The 24,876-nt window shown below is 41.3% G+C and overlaps 1 protein-coding gene across 5 annotated transcripts in view; it reads right to left on the bottom strand.

The window, feature by feature from the left end:
- LOC138952069 (spectrin beta chain-like) overlaps positions 1–24,876 on the bottom strand; it is a 165,459-nt gene that overhangs the window by 134,414 nt on the left and 6,169 nt on the right. For all 5 annotated transcript variants that reach the window (XR_011451293.1, XM_070323641.1, XM_070323643.1 and 2 more), the window contains exons 2-9: positions 19,923–20,081; positions 11,412–11,563; positions 10,608–10,781; positions 8,802–8,974; positions 4,579–4,694; positions 4,162–4,274; positions 3,524–3,711; positions 1,732–1,914 (exon numbers count right to left, since the gene is read on the bottom strand). Coding sequence is in view for 4 of the 5 variants with exons in the window: in XM_070323641.1 (XP_070179742.1) it covers positions 1,732–1,914; positions 3,524–3,711; positions 4,162–4,274; positions 4,579–4,694; positions 8,802–8,974; positions 10,608–10,781; positions 11,412–11,563; positions 19,923–20,046 (1,223 nt within the window). In the remaining variant the exon portion in view is untranslated. The remainder of the gene's footprint in view (positions 1–1,731; positions 1,915–3,523; positions 3,712–4,161; positions 4,275–4,578; positions 4,695–8,801; positions 8,975–10,607; positions 10,782–11,411; positions 11,564–19,922; positions 20,082–24,876) is intronic.

Below are 24,876 nucleotides of genomic sequence, written 5' to 3'. Positions count from 1 at the left end.
CATTGTATGTCATGGTACCTCCAATTACATTGTATGTCATGGTGCTTCTAATAACATTGTATCTCATGTTGCCTCCAATTACATTGTATGTCATGGTACCCCTAATAACATTGTATGTCATGGTGCCTCTAATAACATTGTATGTCATGGTGCCTCTAATTACATTGTATGTCATGGTACCAGTAATTACATTGTGTGTCATGGTACCTCTAATAACATTGTATGTCATGGTGCCTCTTGTTACATTGTATGTCATAGTGCCTCAAATAACATTAGGCTTATTTAGTACAGGCTTTTTTCAACCAACCACATTCGTTTCGTGCCATATAAGGAAGTGCTACATCACAAAAGTTGCGTACACGTCATTTCCAGTTGGCGGTGAAACGAAGTTCACACCAAAAACACCAACGACTTTCGTTGATTTGGGCGATTCTACGAATCTACTTTCGTTGACTTAGTAATCATGTTTTGGTTATGTATGTATGGAAACCTTTAATCTATTGGATATGGGTTACCTGATCGTTATTTTAACTGTTCATATCTTCCTACTTTAAGGTCTGGAGTGGACGATAAAGTCGATCTTTCACTGCATTTCTGTAGCATACATTTGCCTAGGTTCCGCTTGGGAAAATCAAAGATGGCGGCCCGGAGCCGGTTGCCGCTTCACGACTTTAGAGTTCTATTTCTTCCCAAATATAAATAGAATACTTATATTTATAGGGCAGACCTTAATTTGTGAACTGTCTCACTTTGAACAGTTATAAATTGTATGAGTAGAGGTTCGGGTTGCAAATGAATCGCACATAACACACATCGCACACCGCGCTTCTTCTGCGAACAGAACTTCTCTGCTGGCGTCAGTCTAAACCGCGACACTTTTTAACACGCACTGTTGAGTTTCGTTGTGCGCGCGCATCCCAGCGGGCAAGAGAAAATGAGGTGGTGAAGAGAAAGTGGTGGGCTTTGTTCTTGTCTCTAAATCTAGCTATTGTATGTCATGGTGCCTCTTGTTACATTGTATGTCATGGTGCCTCTAATAACATTGTATGTCATGGTGCCTCTTGTTACATTGTATGTCATTGTCTTTCTTTCTTTCTTTATTTGGTGTTCAACGTCGTTTTCAACCGTTCAAGGTTATATCGCGACGGAGGGAAGGGGGGTGATGGGATAGAGCCACTTGTCAATTGTTTCTTGTTCACAAAAGCACTAATCAAAAATTTGCTCCAGGGGCTTGCAACTTAGTACAATATATTACCTTACTGGGAGAATGCAAGTTTCCAGTACAAAGGACTTAACGTTTCTTACATACTGCTTGACTAAAATCTTTACAAACATTGACTATATTCTATACAAGAAACACTTAACAAGGGTAAAAGGAGAAACAGAATCCGTTAGTCGCCTCTTACGACATGCTGGGGAGCATCGGGTAAATTCTTTCTCGTCCCAACCAATATGGGACTCCCCCTAACCCGCGGGGGGCGTATGTCATGGTGCCTCTAATAACATTGTATGTCATGGTGCCTCTTGTTACATTGTATGTCATGGTGCCTCTTGTTACATTGTATGTCATGGTGCCTTTTATTACATTGTGTGTCATGGTGCCTCTAATAACATTGTATGTCATGGTGCCTCTTATTACATTGTGTGTCATAGGCGACACGCTGTTCGAAAGAATGTTCAAAAGTCTACAAGGAACAAAACGTTTCCAGATGACACAGAAAAAGCTCTCACCGGATGAGTTCTTCCCTGAGAGCCAACTCTCGTTCATGCTCGGCTTTCTCCAGTTTTTCCCAGGCTTTGTTGATGTCTGAAATGAGGCGGCCTTCACGTGGCAGGTACACTCGCTGGTTGTTGGCTCGCATCTTGCTCTGGATGGTGAACAGCAGCACCTCCAGGTTCCCTTTCTCGTCAAACCTGAAACAGTCAAATAGTCTTGTCAAATCTGAAACATTCAAATAGTCTCGTCAAACCTAAAACATTCAAATAGTCTCGTCAAACCTAAAATAGTCTTGTCAAACCTGAAATAGTCAAATAGTCTCATCCAACCTGAAACATTCAAATAATCATGTCAAACCTAAAATAGTCTTGTCAAAACTGAAACGGTCAAATAGTCTCATCAAACCTGAAACATTGAAATAGTCTCGTCAAACCTAAAATAGTCTCATCAAACCTGAAACATTGAAATAGTCTCGTCAAACCTAAAACATTCAAATAGTCTCGTCAAACCTGAAACATTCAAATAGTCACGTCAAACCTAAAAATAGTCTCATCAAACCTGAAACATTAAAATAGTCTCGTCAAACCTGAAACATTCAAATAGTCTCGTCAAATTTGAAACATTCAAATAGTCTCGTCAAAGCTGAAACATTCAAATAGTGCCGAGCCCCAGTCGTGTCAAGCATGTCAAACTTAAGATAGCCATATTAAAGTCCTGTCAAACAAATCAAACTTGAGATAGCTATATTAAAGTCCTGTCCAACAAATCAAACTTGAGATAGCTATATTAAAGTCCTGTCAAACAAATCAAACTTAAGACACTTATATATTCCTGTCAAACAAATCTAACTTGAGACAGTTATAAGGTCATGTCTCCATAGTACTGATAAAAACTGAAAGCCCATATAACTTGTTCAAGTACTGTAAAAACTGAAAGCCCATATAACTTGTCCAAGTACTGTAAAAACTGAAAGCCCATATAACTTGTCCAAGTACTGAAAAAACTGAAAGCCCATATAACTTGTCTAAGTACTGTAAAAACTGAAAGCCCATATAACTTGTCCAAGTACTGAAAAAACTGAAAGCCCATATAACTTGTCCAAGTATTGTAAAGTGCTGAAAGTCTACAACAGTCAAGCTAAATGCCTACAACTTGTCCACAATACAGTGAAGCTAAAAGTCTACAACTTGTCCACAATACAGTGAAGCTAAAAGCCTACAAGATGTCCACAATACAGTGAAGCTAAAAGTCTACAACTTGTCCACAATACAGTGAAGCAAAAAGTCTACAACTTGTCCACAATACAGTGAAGCTAAAAGTCTACAACTTGTCCACAATACAGTGAAGCTTCTTCTTCGGCGTTCCAGGATTACAGTGAAGCTAAAAGCCTACAAGATGTCCACAATACAGTGAAGCTAAAAGCCTACAACTTGTTCACAATCCAGTGAAGCTAAACGCCTACAACATGTTCATCATACAGTGAAGCTAAACGCCTACAACTTGTTCACAACCCAGTGAAGCTAAACGCCTACAACTTGTTCACAATCCAGTAAAGCTAAACGCCTACAACTTGTTCACAATCCAGTGAAGCTAAACGCCTACAACATGTTCATCATACAGTGAAGCTAAACGCCTACAACTTGTTCACAACCCAGTGAAGCTAAACGCCTACAACTTGTTCACAATCCAGTGAAGCTAAAAGTCTACAACATGTTCACCATTCAGTGAAGCTACAAGTCTACAACTTGTTCACAATCCAGTGAAGCTAAACGCCTACAACATGTTCACCATACAGTCAACACTTACTTGGGCGGTTTCTCCACAATCCTGTAGGTGTTGAAGGCGGCAAGCTGCTGTTGAACGCCGGTAAGCGAGTTGGCAAACTGGCGGTCCCTCAGGATCACAATCGTCTGCTCGATCCATTCCAACAGGTCAGAGGTCAGAGTCTCATATTCATCAATGCTGTTCTCAGTGTTGATGGCATTGTCAATGACCTGAAACATGTTTTACACGTCCATGTCAGACTGAAAGCAGTCAGTGACACCATTATTGCTTTAGGTCCGTGTTAAAATAACCATGACAGGTGTCAGTGACATCACTCATGTGTTAATCCAGTGTCAGAGTAACCATGACAGCTGTCAGTGACATCACTGTTGTTTTATGTCAGTGTCAGAGTAACCATGTCAGCTGTCGGTGACATCACTGTTGTTTTATGTCAGTGTCAGAGTAACTATGACAGCTGTCAGTGACATCACTGTTGTTTTATGTCAGTGTCAGAGTAACCATGACAGCTGTTAGTGACATCACTGTTGTTTTATGTCAGTGTCAGAGTAACCATGACAGCTGTCAGTGACATCATTGTTGTTTTATGTCAGTGTCAGAATACCCACGACAATGGTCAGTGACACCACTGTTGCCATGACGACAGCCTACAGACTCCTCACCTTGCCAATTCGCTTGCCCTGCACAGAGTCGGCCTTCATCTTGGAGAAGTAGTGATAGTAGGTGACCACATACGTTATGATGGATTTCTCGTCAGGGTATTCCACGTTCACATCTGTAAAATTCAGTCAATCATACAAAAATGTTATCATATTATCAAAGAAACAGTCAATCCTACAAATATGTGATCATATTATCAAAGAAACAGTCAACCAGTGATCATGTAGTAAAAAACCTCACTCTACTGATGGCAACCTGTCAATCAAACTAAAAGAGGGTGGTGCCTTCATGTATTAAATAAAACACCCTCTACTTATGACAACCTGTCACTCAAACTGAAAGAGGGCGGTACCTTCATGTTGTGACAAACCACCCTCTACTGATAGCAACCTGTCAATCCAACTGAAAGAGGGCGGTACCTTCAGGCTCAAGGAGGGCAGTGAGACCCATCTTGTCCTCGGCCACAGTGAAGGCGTTCTGCAGGTTCTGGATGGCTGTGGACTTGTGCAGCTTCTCATACTGAATCAGGTCAGGTCTGAAACAACAACACATCACATGTAGCTTCCTCTTTTTAGACTGGGAAACAAGATGAGGATGGTAATCTATGTGTCTGTGTGTGTGTGTGTGTGAGGGTGGTAATCTATGTGTCTGTGTGTGAGGGTGGTAATGTATGTCTGTGTGCGCGAGAGTGGTAATGTATGTGTGTGTGTGCGAGGGTGGTAATGTATGTGTCTGTGTGTGTGAGGGTGGTAATGTATGTCTGTGTGCGCGAGAGTGGTAATGTATGTGTGTGTGTGCGAGGGTGGTAATGTATGTGTCTGTGTGTGTGAGGGTGGTAATGTATGTGTCTGTGTGTGTGAGGGTGGTAATGTATGTGTCTGTGTGTGCGAGGGTGGTAATGTATGTGTCTGTGTGCGAGGGTGGTAATGTATGTGTCTGTGTGTGAGGGTGGTAATGTATGTGTCTGTGTGTGCGAGGGTGGTAATGTATGTGTCTGTGAGGGTGGTAATGTATGTGTCTGTGTGCGAGGGTGGTAATGTATGTGTCTGTGTGTGTGAGGGTGGTAATGTATGTGTCTGTGTGTGTGAGGGTGGTAATGTGTGTGTCTGTGTGTGCGAGGGTGTTAATGTATGTGTCTGTGTGTGTTAGGGTGGTAATGTATGTGTCTGTGTGTGTGAGGGTGGTAATGTATGTGTCTGTGTGCGAGGGTGGTAATGTATGTGTCTGTGTGTGCGAGGGTGGTAATGTATGTGTCTGTGTGTGAGGGTGGTAATGTATGTGTCTGTGTGTGTGAGGGTGGTAATGTATGTGTCTGTGTGTGCGAGGGTGGTAATGTATGTGTCTGTGTGTGCGAGGGTGGTAGTGTATGTGTCTGTGTGTGCGAGGGTGGTAATGTATGTGTCTGTGCGTGCGAGGGTGGTAATGTATGTGTCTGCGAGGGTGGTAATGTATGTGTCTGTGTGTGAGGGTGGTAATGTATGTGTCAGTGTGTGCAAGGGTGGTAATGTATGTGTCTGTGTGTGCGAGGGTGGTAATGTATGTGTCTGTGTGTGCGAGGGTGGTAATGTATGTGTCTGTGTGTGCGAGGGTGGTAATGTATGTGTCTGTGTGTGCGAGGGTGGTAATGTATGTGTCTGTGTGTGTGAGGGTGGTAATGTATGTGTCTGTGTGTGTGAGGGTGGTAATGTATGTGTCTGTGTGTGTGAGGTTGGTAATGTATGTGTCTGTGTGTGTGAGGGTGGTAATGTATGTGTCTGTGTGTGCGAGGGTGGTAATGTATGTGTCTGTGTGTGTGAGGGTGGTAATGTATGTGTCTGTGTGCGCGAGGGTGGTAATGTATGTGTCTGTGTGTGTGAGGGTGGTAATGTATGTGTCTGTGTGTGTGAGGGTGGTAATGTATGTGTCAGTGTGTGTATGGGTGGTAATGTATGTGCGCCAGGGTGGTAATGTATGTGTCTGTGTGTGCGAGGGTGGTAATGTATGTGTCTGTGTGTGTGAGGGTGGTAATGTATGTGTCTGTGTGTGTGAGGGTGGTAATGTATGTGTCTGTGTGTGAGGGTAGAAATGTATGTGTCTGTGTGTGTGAGGGTGGTAATGTATGTGTATGTGTCTGTGAGGGTGGTAATGTGTGTGTCTGTGTGTGCGAGGGTGGTAATGTATGTGTCTGTGTGTGCGAGCGTGGTATTGTATGTGTCTGTGTGTGTGTGTTTGAAGCAAATGATTAAGCAGAAGATAAAGAATACGTAGAGGTTACATGCTGAGTCTCAGTGAATATTAAAAATAATGGTCGACGTTATCGGATCATGAAAAATGCGAGCTTCAGCGACCATAGGTTGAGACGATGTGTTTAACCAATGTATTCCTCCTTTTCTGCAAATGTTCAAAGAAAAACGGTGTTTGTGTGCCATTGTTTGATCAAGTCCTAATCACTCTTCCAGTCTACCTGTGCAAACACTAGGATTAACCTTTTAACTACCATACCGCCCGATACCGCCCGTCTTCCGCCATTGCCGCCATTCCCATACCGCCCGATACCGCCCCTCGCCGGTGTAGCGTCTGTTTCGGTTGTTTGCGGTTGTTGTGCGCGAGCAGTAGTAATAAGACGGTTGCAAATGCATTGTGGGATTGTCTCACTTCCGCCTTGTTTTTTCCCCATGTGCTTTCGATCTCTGTGAGAGTTACAATCGATCTTTTTTCACCAAATTTGTTGGGCGCTTGGTGCCGACATGACAGTGATCCTGATTTCATGACTATGCTGGATTATCTCCACGAAAATAGACATCAATTAGAAGATTCTGGCTTCGACATCAGCATTTCTGTGAACACTGCTGATCTGACCTACTTTGATTGTTCAATGAATATCAACAAGTGACAGCGAAACGGATGATATACCGGAGCAACAAGTAAGCGTAATTTTTCAACTTTATTGACAGGTCAACAGGTAGATAAATCATGATAACACTGCGACATACATACCACCAAGAAGAAGAACACATACTCTTTGAAGTTTGATCCCTATCCAATAACATACCAATTTTTTTTATCAATCTGACAAAGAGAAACTGAGTAATAATAATTTAAACACGCATACCCGTTTTTGACCGTCTCTGCTCAAAATAACTTGGGAGCTGAGGGAGTCTACACAACAATAAACTTGGTAGTTAAAAGGTTAATGCCCGGTTGAAGAGTTCTGTGAAAATCAATCAATTCTGCTCACACTTTACAGCAGTTCATTTGGTTTGGAATAAACTCAAGAACATAGTAATGCTGCTTTTCTGCTGAGGCAAAAAGGCAGATACTTTTGTGTTCTTTTCATGTTTTGGTATTGCGAAGGAAATTTTCTTACATCTTATTGAGTAGCAGACGAACTTCCCCCCCCGGCCCGTGTTCAAACGTCAAAAACTGTATGAAGTTCGGTTTTCTGAGGCAAGATGGTGAATGGAACCGCTTCATTTTCTTGACATTCAAGGATGTGTGCATTTGCTTGTGTGTGTTCAGAACTTTTCAGTCGCTAAAAGTAGTGCCCAAAAAGTGTAGCTTCTCAACCCATGACGGCATGAGTTGTCTAGGATTCGGGCCTGTTCATGGGTGGTTATTTGTTTGGTTGCTGGGTGTTTACCAAAAAATAAATACCCCTTGCAGTTTACCGATGTAAAGAAGCAGAGGGGGGAATGAAATTCAATTAAAACATTTTAAAGTCTGGCAGTGAGAATTCGATTTTAATGAAAATGTAAATGAACATAATTGAATAATTTTCAAACTTCCACACAGAAATGCAACCCAATAGACTGAGCCTAAGAATGCTTGACCAACATTGTAATCCATGTAAAGGAAAAATGAGGTCAGGACAGTGCAGCGTGGACTTTTATGAAAAACCAGCTATGACGTAATCAAAGACATTTATCAAAATAATTAGAAAACACCTCATGGGATATTAACTGGAAGAATTCATATGTAAAGTTTGTTAAATATCTGTCCCTTACTTTCCGTTCAGTTGCTCTACACATGCACTTGCCAACAGGACCTAATTTGATATAGTGACCACATTTTCACATTAAAAATGACATCTATATATATTTTTCAAGTCAGTGATTGTTGGAGAATGCAATGCAATCACTTTTGACTCTGTTACTGAATTTTTTTTATTTTAATCAGATTTTTAATTAACAAAACTTATCAATCAATGTTTAAGCTTCCAAGTAAAAATGCACTCTCATAGTCCTGACTGAATCAAAGATTGCATGACCAAAATTTCATTCAAGTTGAGTAACAAACCCCAACCCCAATCATTTAATATCAAGAGCAACACCCTTTGTAATTTGTCGCAGTGCACACTTCAAATTGATGTCAACCTCCCATCCTCCCGAAACACAGACAGTGGTATGCATGATGCATTGAAGCAACTCCCCATTCACTGCAAGGCAGCACTTAGCTCCCTTCCTGAGGGCAGAGACAATTGTCTGGTGTCAACAAGTAACCTTTACAAACAGTAATATTCATCGCCATTGGTGTTGGAGTCTATTCTTACCGGTGTTCATGGATAATGGGGTTGTAGTATATTCTTACCGGTGTTCGTGGATAATGGTGTTGTAGTCTATTCTTACCGGTGTTTGTGGATAATGGTGTTGTAGTCTATTCTTACCGGTGTTTGTGGATGATGGCGTTGAACGCCAGGCCGTCACGCCAGCTGGTGGTGAAGTTGCGCACGTTGACGTTGGGGTATCCAGCCGTCTTCATCTGGCACCACAGCAACAGGGCGTCCTTGGCCGACTTGGTCTCACTGTTGTCCACCTCCTCTATCATGATGTCTTGGATCTGAGATGGAACACACAATACTGTCTCTATTATCATGTCTTGGATCTGAGATGGAACACACAATACTGTCTCTATCATCATGTCTTGGATCTGAGATGGAACACATAATACTGTCTCTATCATCATGTCTTGGATTTGAGATGGAACATACAATACTGTCTCTATCATCATGTCTTGGATCTGAGATAGACATACAATACTGTCTCTTTCATCATGTCTTGGATCTGAGATGGAACACACAATAATGTCTCTATCATCATGTCTTGGATCTGAGATGGTACACACAGCACTTCAGACAGAGTACACATCCTAGTAGAGGGCAATACTGTCTCTATCACAAGACTAAATGTACTACATTGACATTGTGACAGGTAAGTTCTCACCTTTACACAACACTACCACAATGACACTGTGAGAGGTAAGTTCTCACCTGTACACAACACAGACCTGTTTACCCTAAACCCGAGGCAAGAGTACTTTCCAAAAAAGTTGAGTGTATTTTTCAAAAAATTGGTGTACTTTGCAAGCAAAGCCATTTGGGCTACGGAAAATGTACGCGTGGGTGCAAACGTGTTTGTGTAAGAATAGCATGTCTTGTGAACACCTTCAGAATTTAACTCCTTCCAATACAACAGGGATAAAACAATTTTATTTACCTGTCAGTTTATAGCATTATAACCAGTGTCTTCCAAACAGATTGATAATGAAAAGATGAAGTTCGTGAAATAACATCTGCGGTTGACATTGCTTCAGCGCGGACTAAAGCCTTTTCTTCTGGCAGGATTTGCTTTGCGGGAATGAACTTCATAATTCCTTGGCAGCTTTTAGCGGATTACTTTGCAGCAATCTTGTCCAGGTGAGTTTTGGAACTGCAGTGTCGTTCGATGTCATATTTCCCGGAGAAATCCGATTTACAATACTTGCAGTGTGCATGACTTTTTCTCATAGTAGACTTCACAATTCCTGGCTCTTTCTTATATTTCTCCCAGAAAATCTGCTGCTTCTGCTGTTTAGACTTGGTACAGTCATCCGAAACGGGCACATTTTTTCGCTTCATTTTGCCACGATTGTCCAGATGATCGCACGTGCCAACAACTGAACAAGGTTTCCACAGCTAAAGACTCGCTGTCATGGTTATCTCCCTTCGACCGAAACCGGTATCAGTTGTACCATTCCGTAATCAGCACACCAACACCGGAAAACGTATTCTAGACTTTTTCTTAGGCGTATTTTGTGCGTGTGTCGCGTATTTGCGTACCGATAATAATTTGGCGTACAAAATACGCCCAAATCGTACTGGTAAACAGGTCTGACAACACTACCACAATCACACTGTGACAGGTAAGTTCTCACCTGTACACAACACTACCACAATCACACTGTGACAGGCAAGTTCTCACCTGTACACAACACTTCCACAATCACACTATGACAGGTAAGTTCTCACCTGTACACAACACTTCCACAATCACACTATGACAGGTAAGTTCTCACCTGTACACAACACTACCACAATAACACTGAGGAATAAGTTCTCACCTGTACACAACACTACCACAATCACACTATGACAGGTAAGTTCTCACATGTACACACCACTACCACAATCACACTGTGGGGGATAAGTTCTCACCTGGAAACGCAAGATGATGGTCCAGATGAGTCCCAGCGTCAGACGAGAGCTGCCATCCACGATGTCGTGGGCGCCCATGTTCTCCAGGTGCACACGCTGCTCATGCAGAAAGGTCAAGGCCTTGTCTACGTTCTCCAGGCAGTGAATCCTCATCTTGCCTTTGGTGGGCCGAGGCTGCAACAATACACTCTCTTATTGCTAGTTCACTCTGTACACTCTCATTGCTACCTCATTTCGCCTTTAGTGGGCAGAGGCTGCAACAATACACTCTCTTATTGCTAGCTCACTCTCATTGCTACCTCATCTTGCCTTTGGTGGGCCGAGGCTGCAACAATACACTCTTATTGCTAGCTCACTCTGTACACTCTTATTGCTAGCTCACTCTGTACTCTCATTGCTAGCTCACTCTATACACACTCTCATTGCTAGCTCACTCTATACACTCTCATTGCTAGCTCACTCTATACACACTCTCATTGCTAGCTCACTCTATACACTCTCATTGCTAGCTCACTCCTGGAACGCCGAAGAAGAAGAAGCTAGCTCACTCTATACACACTCTCATTGCTACTGCTAGCTCACTCTATACACTCTCATTGCTACCTCATCTTGCCTTTGCTGGGCCGAGGCTGCAACAATACACACTTTCATTGCTACCTCTCTCTGTGCACTCTCAGTGCTAGCTCACTCTACAACTTGATATGAGGTCTCTGATAGAGTGTCTGTGTTCTCCAGGCAGTGAATCCCCATCTTGCCTTTTGATTGGCCGAGACCTACAGGTAGTTATCTTGCATAGTGACTCACCAGCCTCTCCCCGGACAAGACCTCCAGCAGCTTCATCAGCATCTTGCCGTCGCGGAGGTCCACGTACAGGTCATTGATCTTGCAGTTGACCCGGATCAGGTGAGAGTTCACCCATTTCTGAAATGTCTTCTTTTGGACAAGCTCTCTCTCATCTGAAACATACCAACCATTGCTGTTTATTTTTTTGCAGAAAAAACCCATTGGTGAAACTGTGACTAAAAATACAACTGTCTAAATCGTAACAACTGTTGCTATTTAAAGCTTCCTATAGATAAAATATTTTAAAAACTGGGCAGGGCTGATGTTTCATAGACTGCTTCCTGCTTGACCTAATTGTATCTGATTCCATTGCTATGCATCTCTCTTTCAGTAAGACTGCGACCTTCTAGACCTAATTTGATCCGATTCCACTGCTATGCATCTCTCTTTCAATAAGGCTGCAACCTTCTTGACCTAATTTGATCTGATTCCATTGCTATGCATCTCTCTTTCAGTAAGACTGCCACCTTCTTGACCCAATTTGATCTGATTCCATTGCTATGCATCTCTCTTTCAGTAAGACTGCCACCTTCTTGACCTAATTTGATCTGATTCCATTGCTATGCATCTCTCTTTCAGTAAGACTGCAACCTTCTTGACCTAATTTAATCTGATTCCATTGCTATGCATCTCTCTTTCAGTAAGACTGCGACCTTCTTGACCTAATTTGATCTGATTCCATTGCTATGCATCTCTCTTTCAGTAAGACTGCAACCTTCTTGACCTAATTTAATCTGATTCCATTGCTATGCATCTCTCTTTCAAGTTTCAGTAAGACTGACAGCCACCTGCTTGACCTAATTTTTATCTGATTCCATTGCTATGCATCTCTCTTTCAAGTTTCAGTAAGACTGACTGCCACCTGCTTGACCTAATTTGATCTGATTCCATTGCTATGCATCTCTCTTTCAGTAAGACTGCAACCTTCTTGACCTAATTTAATCTGATTCCATTGCTATGCATCTCTCTTTCAAGTTTCAGTAAGACTGACAGCCACCTGCTTGACCTAATTTTTATCTGATTCCATTGCTATGCATCTCTCTTTCAAGTTTCAGTAAGACTGACTGCCACCTGCTTGACCTAATTTGATCTGATTCCATTGCTATGCATCTCTCTTTCAGTAAGACTGCCACCTGCTTGACCTAATTTGATCTGATTCCATTGCTATGCATCTCTCTTTCAGTAAGACTGCCACCTGCTTGACCTAATTTGATCTGATTCCATTGCTATGCATCTCTCTTTCAATAAGACTGCGACCTGCTTGACCTTATCTGATTCCATCTTTTTTCCATACTGCACAAATTCGGCAGTCGTTTCATGTGTGTGCGTGCAAGTCCTTGTGACTCACTTGTTTCATGTGCTCAATCAGGTTGACTATTTTTGGACAAGGACAGCGAAACAACACAACAGTAATAAAAAATATAAAAAATAGCAGAGCAAAAAAGATTAGCTGTAAACTGACTTCTAAAAGCAGTAAATGTGCTTGTCAACTTAATTCTTTAGTTATCTAGTAATATGAAGTGACCATAAACCAGACCATAGCATTTAAACAACACTATTGGGTCATAGTATTTAAACAACACTATTGTTTTACAGTGTGTCTGTGTGTGGTTGTGTAACAGAGCAGTCAAGTGACACTATCATTATGTGCAGGCTACCAAACTTGCTGTGACACCATGTTGCATATCTGACAAATCAAACTTGAACCATTTTATTGTGTGTAGTCACACTTGAGCATAGTAAGAACTGTCAAAATCAACAAAACGCTTACCTGAGAGCTGTCTGATTTTGTCTTTAATAATTCTGTCTTCATTTAATGCAGCACTGGCTTTCTGTAGGTTTGTCTTGCCCTCCATGTTAAAGCAAAGATCACTTTTCAGGTCCTCTACACCACCCCACTCTCACCTATACCACTACTCTTAAGTGGCAAACACTGTGATCCATCCAGCACCAAAATAAACAATGATGAGATAAGCACCATGTACCAAACAGCACTTCTTTGACACTTCCCTGTGAAGCTGACAAAGCCTGTCTCACAAGGCTAACCAGAATGCACGAGATGTATGAGTTGTGTGCACCGGCAAGATAACAGACTCCAGGCCACACTTCACCTTTTCACAAGGTTATTTTTGAGGGCAGCAGCGACACATGAAACATTATCTCATGTCACACTTGTGTACAGGAAACTTGACATCCTGTGTTCAGCCCTACTTGAGACACCAGCGACCTACTGTGACAGTGTGGGATGAAACTCTGTAGTGAGACTACAGCAACTTTCTCTGTTGGTGTCAGTGTAAGATGCAACTCTGTAGTGAGACTACAGCAACTTTCTCTGTTGGTGCTAGTGTAGGATGAAACTCTAGTCCTGGTGCACACAGGCAACCAGTCTGCATCTCAGTTCTGACACCACCACCAGACACTGCAGTCTCCAGCTACCCTACACCACAGGCAGGTGGGCAACATGCAGTGGTTGACTTATTAGTGTGAGAATTGTTTCATTTTTCTGTGTAACAAGCAGCAGTTGACTTTTGGTGTGAATTTTGTGACCAGTATTTCACTGCACTGTGCAACAAGAAGTGGTTGACTTTTAGTGTGAACAGTGTTTCACTTTTCTGTGAAACAAGCAGTGGTTGACTTTTAGTGTGAACAGTGTTTCACTGTTCTGTGCAACAAGCAAGCAGTGGTTGACTTTTAGTGCGACACGCAGTGGTTGAAAGCCACTGGACCACAGAAATACAGTGAAAACACAGCAACTAGACCAAAGAAAACACAGCCACTGGACCACAGATATACAGTGAAATCACAGCAACTAGACCACAGAAAACACAGCCACTGGACCACGGAAATGCAGTGAAAACACAGCCACTGGACCACAGAAAACACAGCCACTGGACCGCAGAAATGCAGAGAAAACACAGTCACTAGACCACAGAAAACACAGCCACTGGACCACAGAAAACACAGCCACTGGACCACAGAAATGCAATGAAAACACAGTCACTAGACCAACAGAAAACACAGCCACTAGACCACAGAAAACACAGCCACTGGACCACAGAAAACACAGCCACTGGACCACAGAAAACACATTCAGTGGACCACAGAAAACACAGCCACTGGACCACAGAAATGCAGTGAAAACAGTCACTAGACCACAGAAAACACAGCCACTAGACCACAGAAAACACAGCCACTGGACCACAGAAATCACAGCCACTGGACCACAAAAAACACAGCCACTGGACCACAGATAACACAGTCACTGGACTGCAGAAATGCAGTGAAAACACAGTCACTAGACCACAGAAAACACAGCCACTAGACCACAGAAAACACAGCCACTGGACCACAGAAAACACAGCCACTAGACCACAGAAAACACAGCCACTGGACCACAAAACACACAGCCACTGGTCCACAGAAAACACAGTCACAGTCACTAGGCCGCAAGATACCTTTTGCAGTAGCACCCCCCCAAAAAATGTTGCAGCACAATTGGAAAAATGATGGTATCAAATTGCCATTTTCCGCTTGATGAACTGAGCTGTAATCACAGAACCATGATGGGGCCACTGCCGCAGAACAAACAGTGCTACTGTAGCCCTGCCTTCATCACAAACAGCAGTGGAGTGCAGTCTGTGAAACCTATTTAGCACTGTCACACTGGGATTGCTACACATACTCTGGACAAAGATGGCTGTCTGGTCGAACTCAATTAGGTAAGTTGAACAGATCTTTTTCTTTCTAAGCTGAAATGACCTTCATATCACTTGCTGTTTTAAATGCTTCGACCTAGCTCATCTGTCGCAACTCTCCCATATTAAAAATAAAGTATTATACAGACCTTCTCTCTGTTCCTCATTGTGGATTTATTTCCTGTTTCATGTACCAAGCTTAAAGTGAAACAAAAAGAATGATAGCCTTGTTTGAGAAACTACTCTGTACACATATCCTGTCTGTACATATAATATACTAGATGATTACCCGCTTCGCCGGGTACTGGCTTCGCCGGGAAGAAGTAGAGCCGAATACCAGGCTGCGCCTGGGACCTGGCTGTGCCGGGTGTACGCCGGCAAAGCCGGCGCACGCAGGAAAGGAGATAAACGCGGAAAACACTGGAGACCTTCTAAAAATAGTAACGTGCAGTGACCTTCTAAAAATAGTAACGTAGTAACGGAAATATGGATTGACGCCACACGGAGGAAGGGAGATAATCGCGGCTGAAAACACTGGAGAAGATAAGGAAGAGTTACTGGTAGTGGATCCCGACAACAACAACAAAACCAAAACAAATCGGTTCAGCGCGCACAGCGCTACGCGCTGAGACCACGTGTTGAAATATATCTCATCGATGAGGTTGTGTCCGGGGTGTAGCTGAATACGGTGTCCAAATTTGAAAAAGATCCACCGAGAACTTTGGCCGTGCATCGCGAACAGACAGACACTAGTCATATATAGATATAGAGAGAAACTATTGGGTTCCAAAACGTTCCCCCCAAATCACGTCTGCTTTGTCCTAACCATTTCCAAAACGTTCCCCCCAAATCACGTCTGCTTTGTCATAACAATTTCCAAAACGTTCCCCCCAAATCAAGTCTGCTTTGTCATAACCATTTCCAAAACATTCCCCCCAAATCATGTCTGCTTTGTCCTAACCATTTCCAAAACATTCCCCCCAAATCACGTCTGCTTTGTCATAACAATTTCCAAAACGTTCCCCCCAAATCAAGTCTGCTTTGTCATAACCATTTTCAAAACGTTCCCCCCAAATCACATCTGCTTTGTCCTAGCTATTCCAAAACTTTCCCCAAAAATCATGTCTGCTTTGTCATAGCCATTCCAAAACTTCCCCCCCAAATCAAGTCTACTTTGTCATAGCCATTCAAAAACTTCCCCCCCAAATCAAGTCTGCTTTGTCATAGCCATTCCAAAACTTTCCCCCAAAATCACGTCTACTTTGTCATAGCTATTCCAAAACTTTCCAGCTAAATCACATCCGGTTTATCATAGCCATTCCAAAATCAATGCATGTGACTGGCAATCAGCTGCCAGGGTCGCATTACCTAGTTGAACTGAATCAAATCAATGCATGTGACTGGCAATCAATCAGCTGCCAGGGTCGCATTACCTAGTTGAACTGAATCAAATCAATGCATGTGACTGGCAATCAGCTGCCAGGGTCTCATTACCTAGTTGAACTGAATCAAATCAATGCATGTGACTGGCAATCAGCTGCCAGGGTCTCATTACCTAGTTGAACTGAATCAAATCAATGCATCAATCACTCAATCAATATGATGCGTATATCGCGCGTATTCCGTGGGTACAGTTCTAAGCGCAGGGATTTTTTTAAATGTTTTTTTATGCAATTTATATCCCGCACATATTCAAGGCGCAGGGATTTATTTATGCCGTGTGAGATGGAATTTTTTTACACAATACATCACGCATTCACATCGGCCAGCAGATCGCAGCCATTTCGGCGCATATCCTACTTTTCACGGCCTATTAGTATTATTCCAAGTCACACGGGTATTTTGGTGGAAATTTTTATCTATGCCTATACAATTTTGCCAGGAAAAACCCTTTTGTCAATCGTGGGATCTTTAACGTGCACACCCCAATGTAGTGTATCAATCAATCAATCAATGAGTCTTATATCGCGCATATTCCGTGGGTACAGTTCTAGGCGCTCTGCAGTGATGCCGTGTGAGATGAAATTTTATACGGCCAGTAGATTGCAGCCATTTCGGCGCATATTTACCTTTCACGGCCTATTATTCCAAGTCACACGGGTATAGGTAGACAATTATTAACTGTGCCTAAGCAATTTTGCCAGGAAAGACCCTTTTGTCAATCGTGGGATCTTTAACGTGCACACCCAATGTAGTGTACACGGGGGGAGGTTCGGACACCGAAGAGAGTCTGCACACAAAGTTGACTCTGTGAAATAAATTTCCGCCGAACCTGGGATCGAACTCACGCTGACAGCGGCCAACTGAATACAAATCCAGCGCGCTACCAACTGAGCTATATCCCCGCCCACGAAGGGACCTCGGTTTTTCGTCTCATCCGAAAGACTAGCACTTGAATCCACCACCTAGGTTAGGAAAGGGGGGAGAAAATTGCTAACGCCCTGACCCAGGGTCGAACTCGCAACCTCTCGCTTCTGAGCGCAAGTGCGTTACCATTCGGCCACCCAGTCCATATGTTGAACTGAATCAAATCAATGCATGTGACTGGCAATCAGCTGCCAGGGTCTCATTACCTAATTGAACTGAATCAAATCAATGCATGTGACTGGCAATCAATCAGCTGCCAGGGTCGCATTACCTAGTTGAACTGAATCAAATCAATGCATGTGACTGGCAATCAGCTGCCAGGGTCTCATTACCTAGTTGAACTGAATCAAATCAATGCATGTGACTGGCAATCAATCAGCTGCCAGGGTCTCATTACCTAGTTGAACTGAATCAAATCAATGCATGTGACTGGCAATCAATCAGCTGCCAGGGTCTCATTACCTAGTTGAACTGAATCAAATCAATGCATGTGACTGGCAATCAGCTGCCAGGGACACAGGTATGTGGGACAAGGGAAAAAGGAGTACTGCAGGAAGGGGACAGTGCAGCCTGTGTTTGAATCAAACGAGTGTTGATGGGAGGGACAAAGCCCCAACATCTCAGCCAGGGACACAGGTATGTGGGACAAGGGAAAAAGAAGTACTGCAGGAAGGGGACAGTGCAGCCTGTGTTTGAATCAAACAAGTGAGTGTTGACGGGAGGGACAAAGCCCCAACATCTCACCACTAGCCCTAGATAGTTGTGGACACAACCTCCATACCTCCTCTGACCCTCAATTGCCCTTCACCCCCCCCCCCCCCCCCCTTGTCATGCTCATCTCACAGCCAGTCCTTGGTACAATAGATTTTTTTTTAAGGAAATTTTTAAAATCCCCAACTGAAACAGGAAGTTTACAACCTAACTGAAATTTTTAGGGATTTTGAAAATTTCTTGGTTTTGAGAATTGACTGTAAGTTGTAACATTATATAGTGATAAATGTATGTATACACAAATCTAAAGGGTCTGACAGCTCATCCCACAGAAATTTCATGACCCAATTGTGTATTTAAACCTTTGTTTTTCTACATCTCTGCTTGGTTTTTTTGTGGGTTTTTTTTCTTTTTTTTTCTCTTTTCCACAAATAGCATATTATTACAAAGTACAGAAAAAATTTGCTTGTTCTTCTAATTAATGTACATCAAGATATATTTATTATACTTGTTTAGCAGGTTATGTTGTGCATGTCTGGGGTTTGGAAATGTATTTCGTGTCTCTGTTTATGTGTGTGGTGATTGCTCACTTCAAAAAGAAACAACAAGCTTGTGAATTCCCTACCAGTAATACAGACAAGCGTAAAGAGGTGAACCATAGGTTAAACAAAGTATGGCGAAAAACAGTAACAAAAGCACCCGCAAAATACATTTTACAGCTCATCCCACAGAAATGTCATGACCCAATTGTGTATTTAAACCTTTGTTTTTCTACATCTCTGCTTGTTAAAGTTAAAGGGTTGATGCTAACTGGTTAATTGGGTGGGGGGTGGTGAGATAAGGTGCACTAGCCTCAAGACAGGGTGGTTTTGATCTCCCCTCTCCAACAAACTTCGAGAATCTGATTTTAAGTAAGGATAAGAAGAGATGAAAGTGTGTCTCATACATTTGGATTGAAAGGATAAGAAGAGATGAAAGTGTGTGCTCATACATTTGGATTGAAAGGATAAGAAGAGAGGAAAGTGTGTCTCATACATTTGGATTGAAAGGATAAGAAGAGAGGAAAGTGTGTCTCATACATTTGGATTAAAAGGATAAGAAGAGATGAAAGTGTCTCATACATTTGGATTAAAAGGCTGGGAAACAATGTAACAGTATTATCATCAACACACTTTTTTGTGCTTAAAATAACTTTGACATGAGTTATCTCCCTTCAATGGGAAAATTCTACATACCTCAGCAAAAGGTCTAACGCAGACTCTATACATTCTGGGAGAATGATGAGTTACCTCCCTTGAAAGTGTAACCAAATAAGAGTTACTTCCGTTTGCTTCCAGAATGTTCATGATTTGTCCAGTTAATTTATTCTTCTTCATTTTATCTACTCATAGGAGCAATTGAGTCTTGAATATCACTGGCATTATGTGCTTGCTACAGATCAACACTAGGCACTGAACTGGCCTTGTGCTATGTAGGATGTATTCAATAAAGGGGAGGTTCATAATCTGAGAAAGGAAACAATAAATCAAAAAACTAAAACCCAGGTGCACACCTGCGGCTCCTAGGCAGTGTACATGCAACACTATCTTGTTCCTGCCTCTTGCCAGCCCTGAGGTATGGCTACCACAGACAGTCAGTCAGACAGACACACTTAAATCCATTGTTATATCATACTTAATAGACTAGATGAGGCACTCACCTGCTAATGCTTTGATTCTTGATCGTTCAAAGAGTTTGGAAGAGTTGTTGCCAGCATCAAAGTCATCCTCCGCCTGCCCCGGATCCCAGCGCACCGAGTTGGAGTAGGACTCGATCTCCGTCATGGTGCTGTCTCACGCCCAGTCACACACACATCCACCTGCAATACGTCATCACATTCATTACACAGCCCAATTCACAATCTTTTCATTATACAGCCTAATTCCCACTCTTTTTATTACGAATACGAATACGAATACGAATACGAATACTTTATTATCTCATACAGAGAAATTTCAGTGTGGTGCACATTAAAAGACAAAACAAATAATAAGACAACAGATAAAAATACCATACGAAGCATACTACACTCGCGCACGCATATGTACACTAACAGGAATAGTAACATGATTCCAAATAGGTAAATTGCCGTCAGCTTTAGCTAAAAGTTTACCGCTAAAAACTATCATTATCACAGGACTAGATATGTCATTGAACAATATTTATCACAGGACTAGTCATTCGAGGGTTATCACACTCAGCATAAGGGTGCACATCAAAGAATATAAAAAATATTATACAGCCGAACTCACAATCGTTTCATTATACAGCCGAACTCACTCTTTTCATTATACAGCCGAACTCACACTTTTTATTATACAGCCCGATTCACAATCGTTTCATTATACAGCCGAACTCACTCTTTTCATTATAGTTATACAGCTGAACTCGCACTCTTTTCATTATACAGCCCAATTCACAATCGTTTCATTATACAGCCGAACTCACACTCTTTTCATTATACAGCCCAATTCACAATCGTTTCATTATACAGCCGAACTCACACTCTTTTCATTATACAGCCCAATTCACAATCGTTTCATTATACAGCCGAACTCACACTCTTTTCAATATATATACAGCCCAATTCACAATCGTTTCATTAGCCTTATTGAACTTATTCACAATCTTTCATTATACAGCCCAATTCACAATCGTTTCATTATACAGCCGAACTCACACTCTTTTCATTATTCAGCCCAATTCACAATCCTTTCATTATACAGCCGAACTCACACTCTTTTCAATATATGGGCTTGGCTCAGAATTGGTGTCTAGAAACTGTGACAAAAAGTGTTTTTCAGAAAATGTTGTTTTTATAAACTGCACCTCAAAGAGAAAAAGATGACAAAGACAACCCAACAAGTCTGGAAGAAATCGGACATTTATTGTGTTAACAGTGGACAAAAATGTGCGTACATGCTGTTCATCACCCTTACATCATGTCACAAGATAAACATGCCAATTAAAAGGAAACCTGAATAAACAGCTTACAAATTTCAGTTGTAAATTGACAAAAGGAAGTCAAAAGGATAAATATGTACAAAATTCAAAATAAAGTAATTGGAATTACGTTCCCGACAAAAATAAACAGCAGGACAGTTCATCACCTTACAACAATGTGAGGGCCTCCGTTAAAAATAGCAAAAACTTACAGAATTATCAGTTAATATACATGGAATCACATTCATGTACCAATTAGCATCTGTAGCAGATTTCAGAGTGATAATGCAAGCAAATATTTACTTTTAAAGCAATGAAATGTTGAATTGTATGAACAGCAAGTTTCTATTCAGTACTTGTAAAAACTAGAAAATCAAACTTAGGTCGCACGTTATCTAGAAAGTCATCTGAAACATCATGTCAAGTGACATAAATTATCATGTTATCATCAACGAGACAAAATTCAAGTTCGTGAACAAGAAACAATTACATAAATTACTCATCCATCTTTTCTGTTCATCACTTTACAGCGTGACAAAGTCACATTTCACATATTAGTATCCAAACGGAACAGAGCTAGAACACAATACACATATCCAGAACACACACATCAAAGGAGGGTAACATCAATGGCAAAAAAAAACTTGTAACTTGAAGCACTCAAAAGTTATCACATGAAAACTGGAGATGTTCATCACATTACAGCAAACTTGTCAAAAAATTGAACATAAATGACTGCATGTCCTCTCTGCATAATTCATTTAACATGTCATTAAACAAGTTACATTAGGTGGCAGACATAAAATATAGAACATTGGAGGAAAAAACCGAGCATAGTAAGATTTAGTGACGCCAATAAGAAAAATGTTCATCACCTTACATCACAAGATGAACACATAATGAGACCCGCAAACCACTTTGGTGACAGAACATAAGCAAAATAAGTGAAAATGGAAGAATATATATGACTTAAGATTAAAAATACTCCAAATATGATATGTTCAAAAAAATAATGTGAGATAGAGAAAACTTTGGTGTTTGTTCATAACTTTACACAAATCAGATTGCAGAGATCTGATGTAAGATGATGAACTGTGCATGCTCATGTGACTTGAAGACATTTTGTAATTAGTTGAACATCCCAGATTTTGAACTTGACACAAGTAAAAGGTAACTGTTTAAAAAATTCCAATCAATGACAAAGGAAAAAAAAGTTACCTTTGTTCATCACTTTACACACATTTGGCAATAGATGCTTGCTGTAAGGTTATGAACTACGCCAATTAAGTAATTCTAGGAGATAAGTTTGATTTTATCAAAACTATATGAAGATCCGTGGTAAACAATTAGATTAAGGCATTTTTTTCATGACTGATTTCTAAAATAACAACAAAAATCGCTAACTTTTAGATCAGTGTAATTTATTTGTTGAAAAGTGATGAACTACGTCAACAATAGGCATTGCATTTGTCTATCAAAATAACAACATGCTGACGGTTTTATTTTTTTCAAATTATTGGTGAAATCATGCCAGTTATGATTATTTCTCCAGTCTTTCATTAAATTGTTTCTATAAAATGTAAGTTCATCACTTTACAAAAGATCGATACACATTTTTTTTTTCACATGTAGGAATCGAATTGAAAATTGTCTCAAGATCGGAAACTACGCACAAGTACTTGCTAAACAATACAGAAAAACAAACATCGTTGCATTGTGACAAATTAACAAACTACAAACATTTATTCATAGCCACGCAGTTCATCACTCTAGATAACACAATTACAGCAAAACATTTACCTTTACGTTCTCTATTTCCTTCGTCCATGACGACTTCATTCACAATGACGCTTCACCCTTTATTGATTTCGCGCCTAAAACAATGGAATGTGACCGCTCACACCTTTCCGATAAAATATTAGTCCGATCAAAAATGTAGTTCATCACGATGCATCTTACAGCAAATTGACACATTTCACCTATGAAGCCATTTTCTGTACAAACTACAACGCAAACCATGAATTTTGATCCAGCAAATAATACTCGGGTCTAGTCTCATCAAATATTTGAGTGAACAACGGCGATTGTATTTTTTGATAACTCATTGTAGTGAACGATTCATCCGCGTGTTTCCTTACGACAATACGTGATGAACATCACTTCGTTTGTTTCCGGAAAATACTCGGCGATGCATTGACCGTTTCTGCCCGAAAGATACTCTATGATTTCATCAGCCTTTGCAGAACAGGAAAACTTCATTTTCTATGTTATGTCCTCGAACACTATCGCAATAAATTAATCCAATTAGACCCACTGTAAAATGTCACAAACAAATCGAGAAAACTCGGCCGATAGTTAGCACAAATTGCGTCACAGCGACCAAAAGAACAACATCGGCTATCGACTTGAAGTGAAAACGGAAAGGTAAACATGTTTTAGATCCAAGAAATCTCTTTCCGTTGTCCTTCTGTGGCTCTGTTCACAGAAATTAGGCCATGAATAACCCGAGTGGGGGGAAAGTGGAGTTCGACGCCATTTCTGAGCCAAGGCCATATATATATACAGCCCAATTCACAATCGTTTCATTAGCCTTATTGAACTTATTCACAATCTTTCATTATACAGCCCAATTCACAATCGTTTCATTATACAGCCGAACTCACACTCTTTTCAATATATATACAGCCCAATTCACAATCGTTTCATTAGCCTTATTGAACTTATTCACAATCTTTTCATGAAGTTGAAGGGATGCAGAAAACCAGCCATTAATGGTAAACACAATGAGCAACCTGAAGTTAAAAACTCAGCCACGCACACTTTAAGTTTAAAGCCCCATTCCACTGTATATCCCCCAAAAAATGTCAAGGCAAAGATCAGAAAACTCAGCCATGCACACTTTTAAGTTTAAAGCCCCATTCCACTGTATATCCCCAAAGATATGTCAAGGCAAAGAGCAGAAAACTCAGCCACGCACACTTTAAGTTTAAAGCCCCATTCCACTGTATATCCCCAAAGATATGTCAAGGCAAAGAGCAGAAAACTCAGCCACGCACACTTTAAAGTTTAAAGCCCCATTCCACTGTATATCCCCAAAGATATGTCAAGGCAAAGATCAGAAAACTCAGCCTTGCACACTTTAAAGTTTAAAGCCCCATTCCACTGTATATCCCCAAAGATATATGTCAAGGCAAAGAGCAGAAAACTCAGCCACGCACACTTTAAGTTTAAAGCCCCATTCCACAGTACATACAAATATATATCAGCCAAGACAAAGAGTACGAAACTCAGCCACGCACACTTTCAGTACAGCAAAATGCCAGCTTCAGAACTCCAGCCCAGCACAAAAGCAGTACAACAAAATGCCAGCTTTACTCCAAAGCCTCAGACTCATGAAGAGGCCCCACATGAATACAGTCACACAAAGAAGAGACACTGTATGGTTGTGGTTCATTCACATAAACCGGGCCTTCTGAGTGACAGGGACAGAGAAAAGCACTTCAACTTGTTCAAGTGCCATTTTCTCTAACTTGTCCTAAACATTTTCCTCCATCAATCATTGCGTGGGGGTGTTTGGGAGGGGGGGGTAGAACTAGGGATCTGGTGCTTTTTTTAAGAGGAGCTCTACTGCCATTAATTATCTGGTATACTTTGAAATATCACTAGCTTCA

Source organism: Littorina saxatilis, linkage group LG17 (assembly GCF_037325665.1).
Source record: "Littorina saxatilis isolate snail1 linkage group LG17, US_GU_Lsax_2.0, whole genome shotgun sequence".
NCBI classification, from domain to species: Eukaryota; Metazoa; Mollusca; class Gastropoda; order Littorinimorpha; family Littorinidae; genus Littorina; species Littorina saxatilis.
The sequence above is the reverse complement of the archived record's forward strand: the minus strand, read 5'-3'. Positions and strand labels throughout refer to the sequence as shown.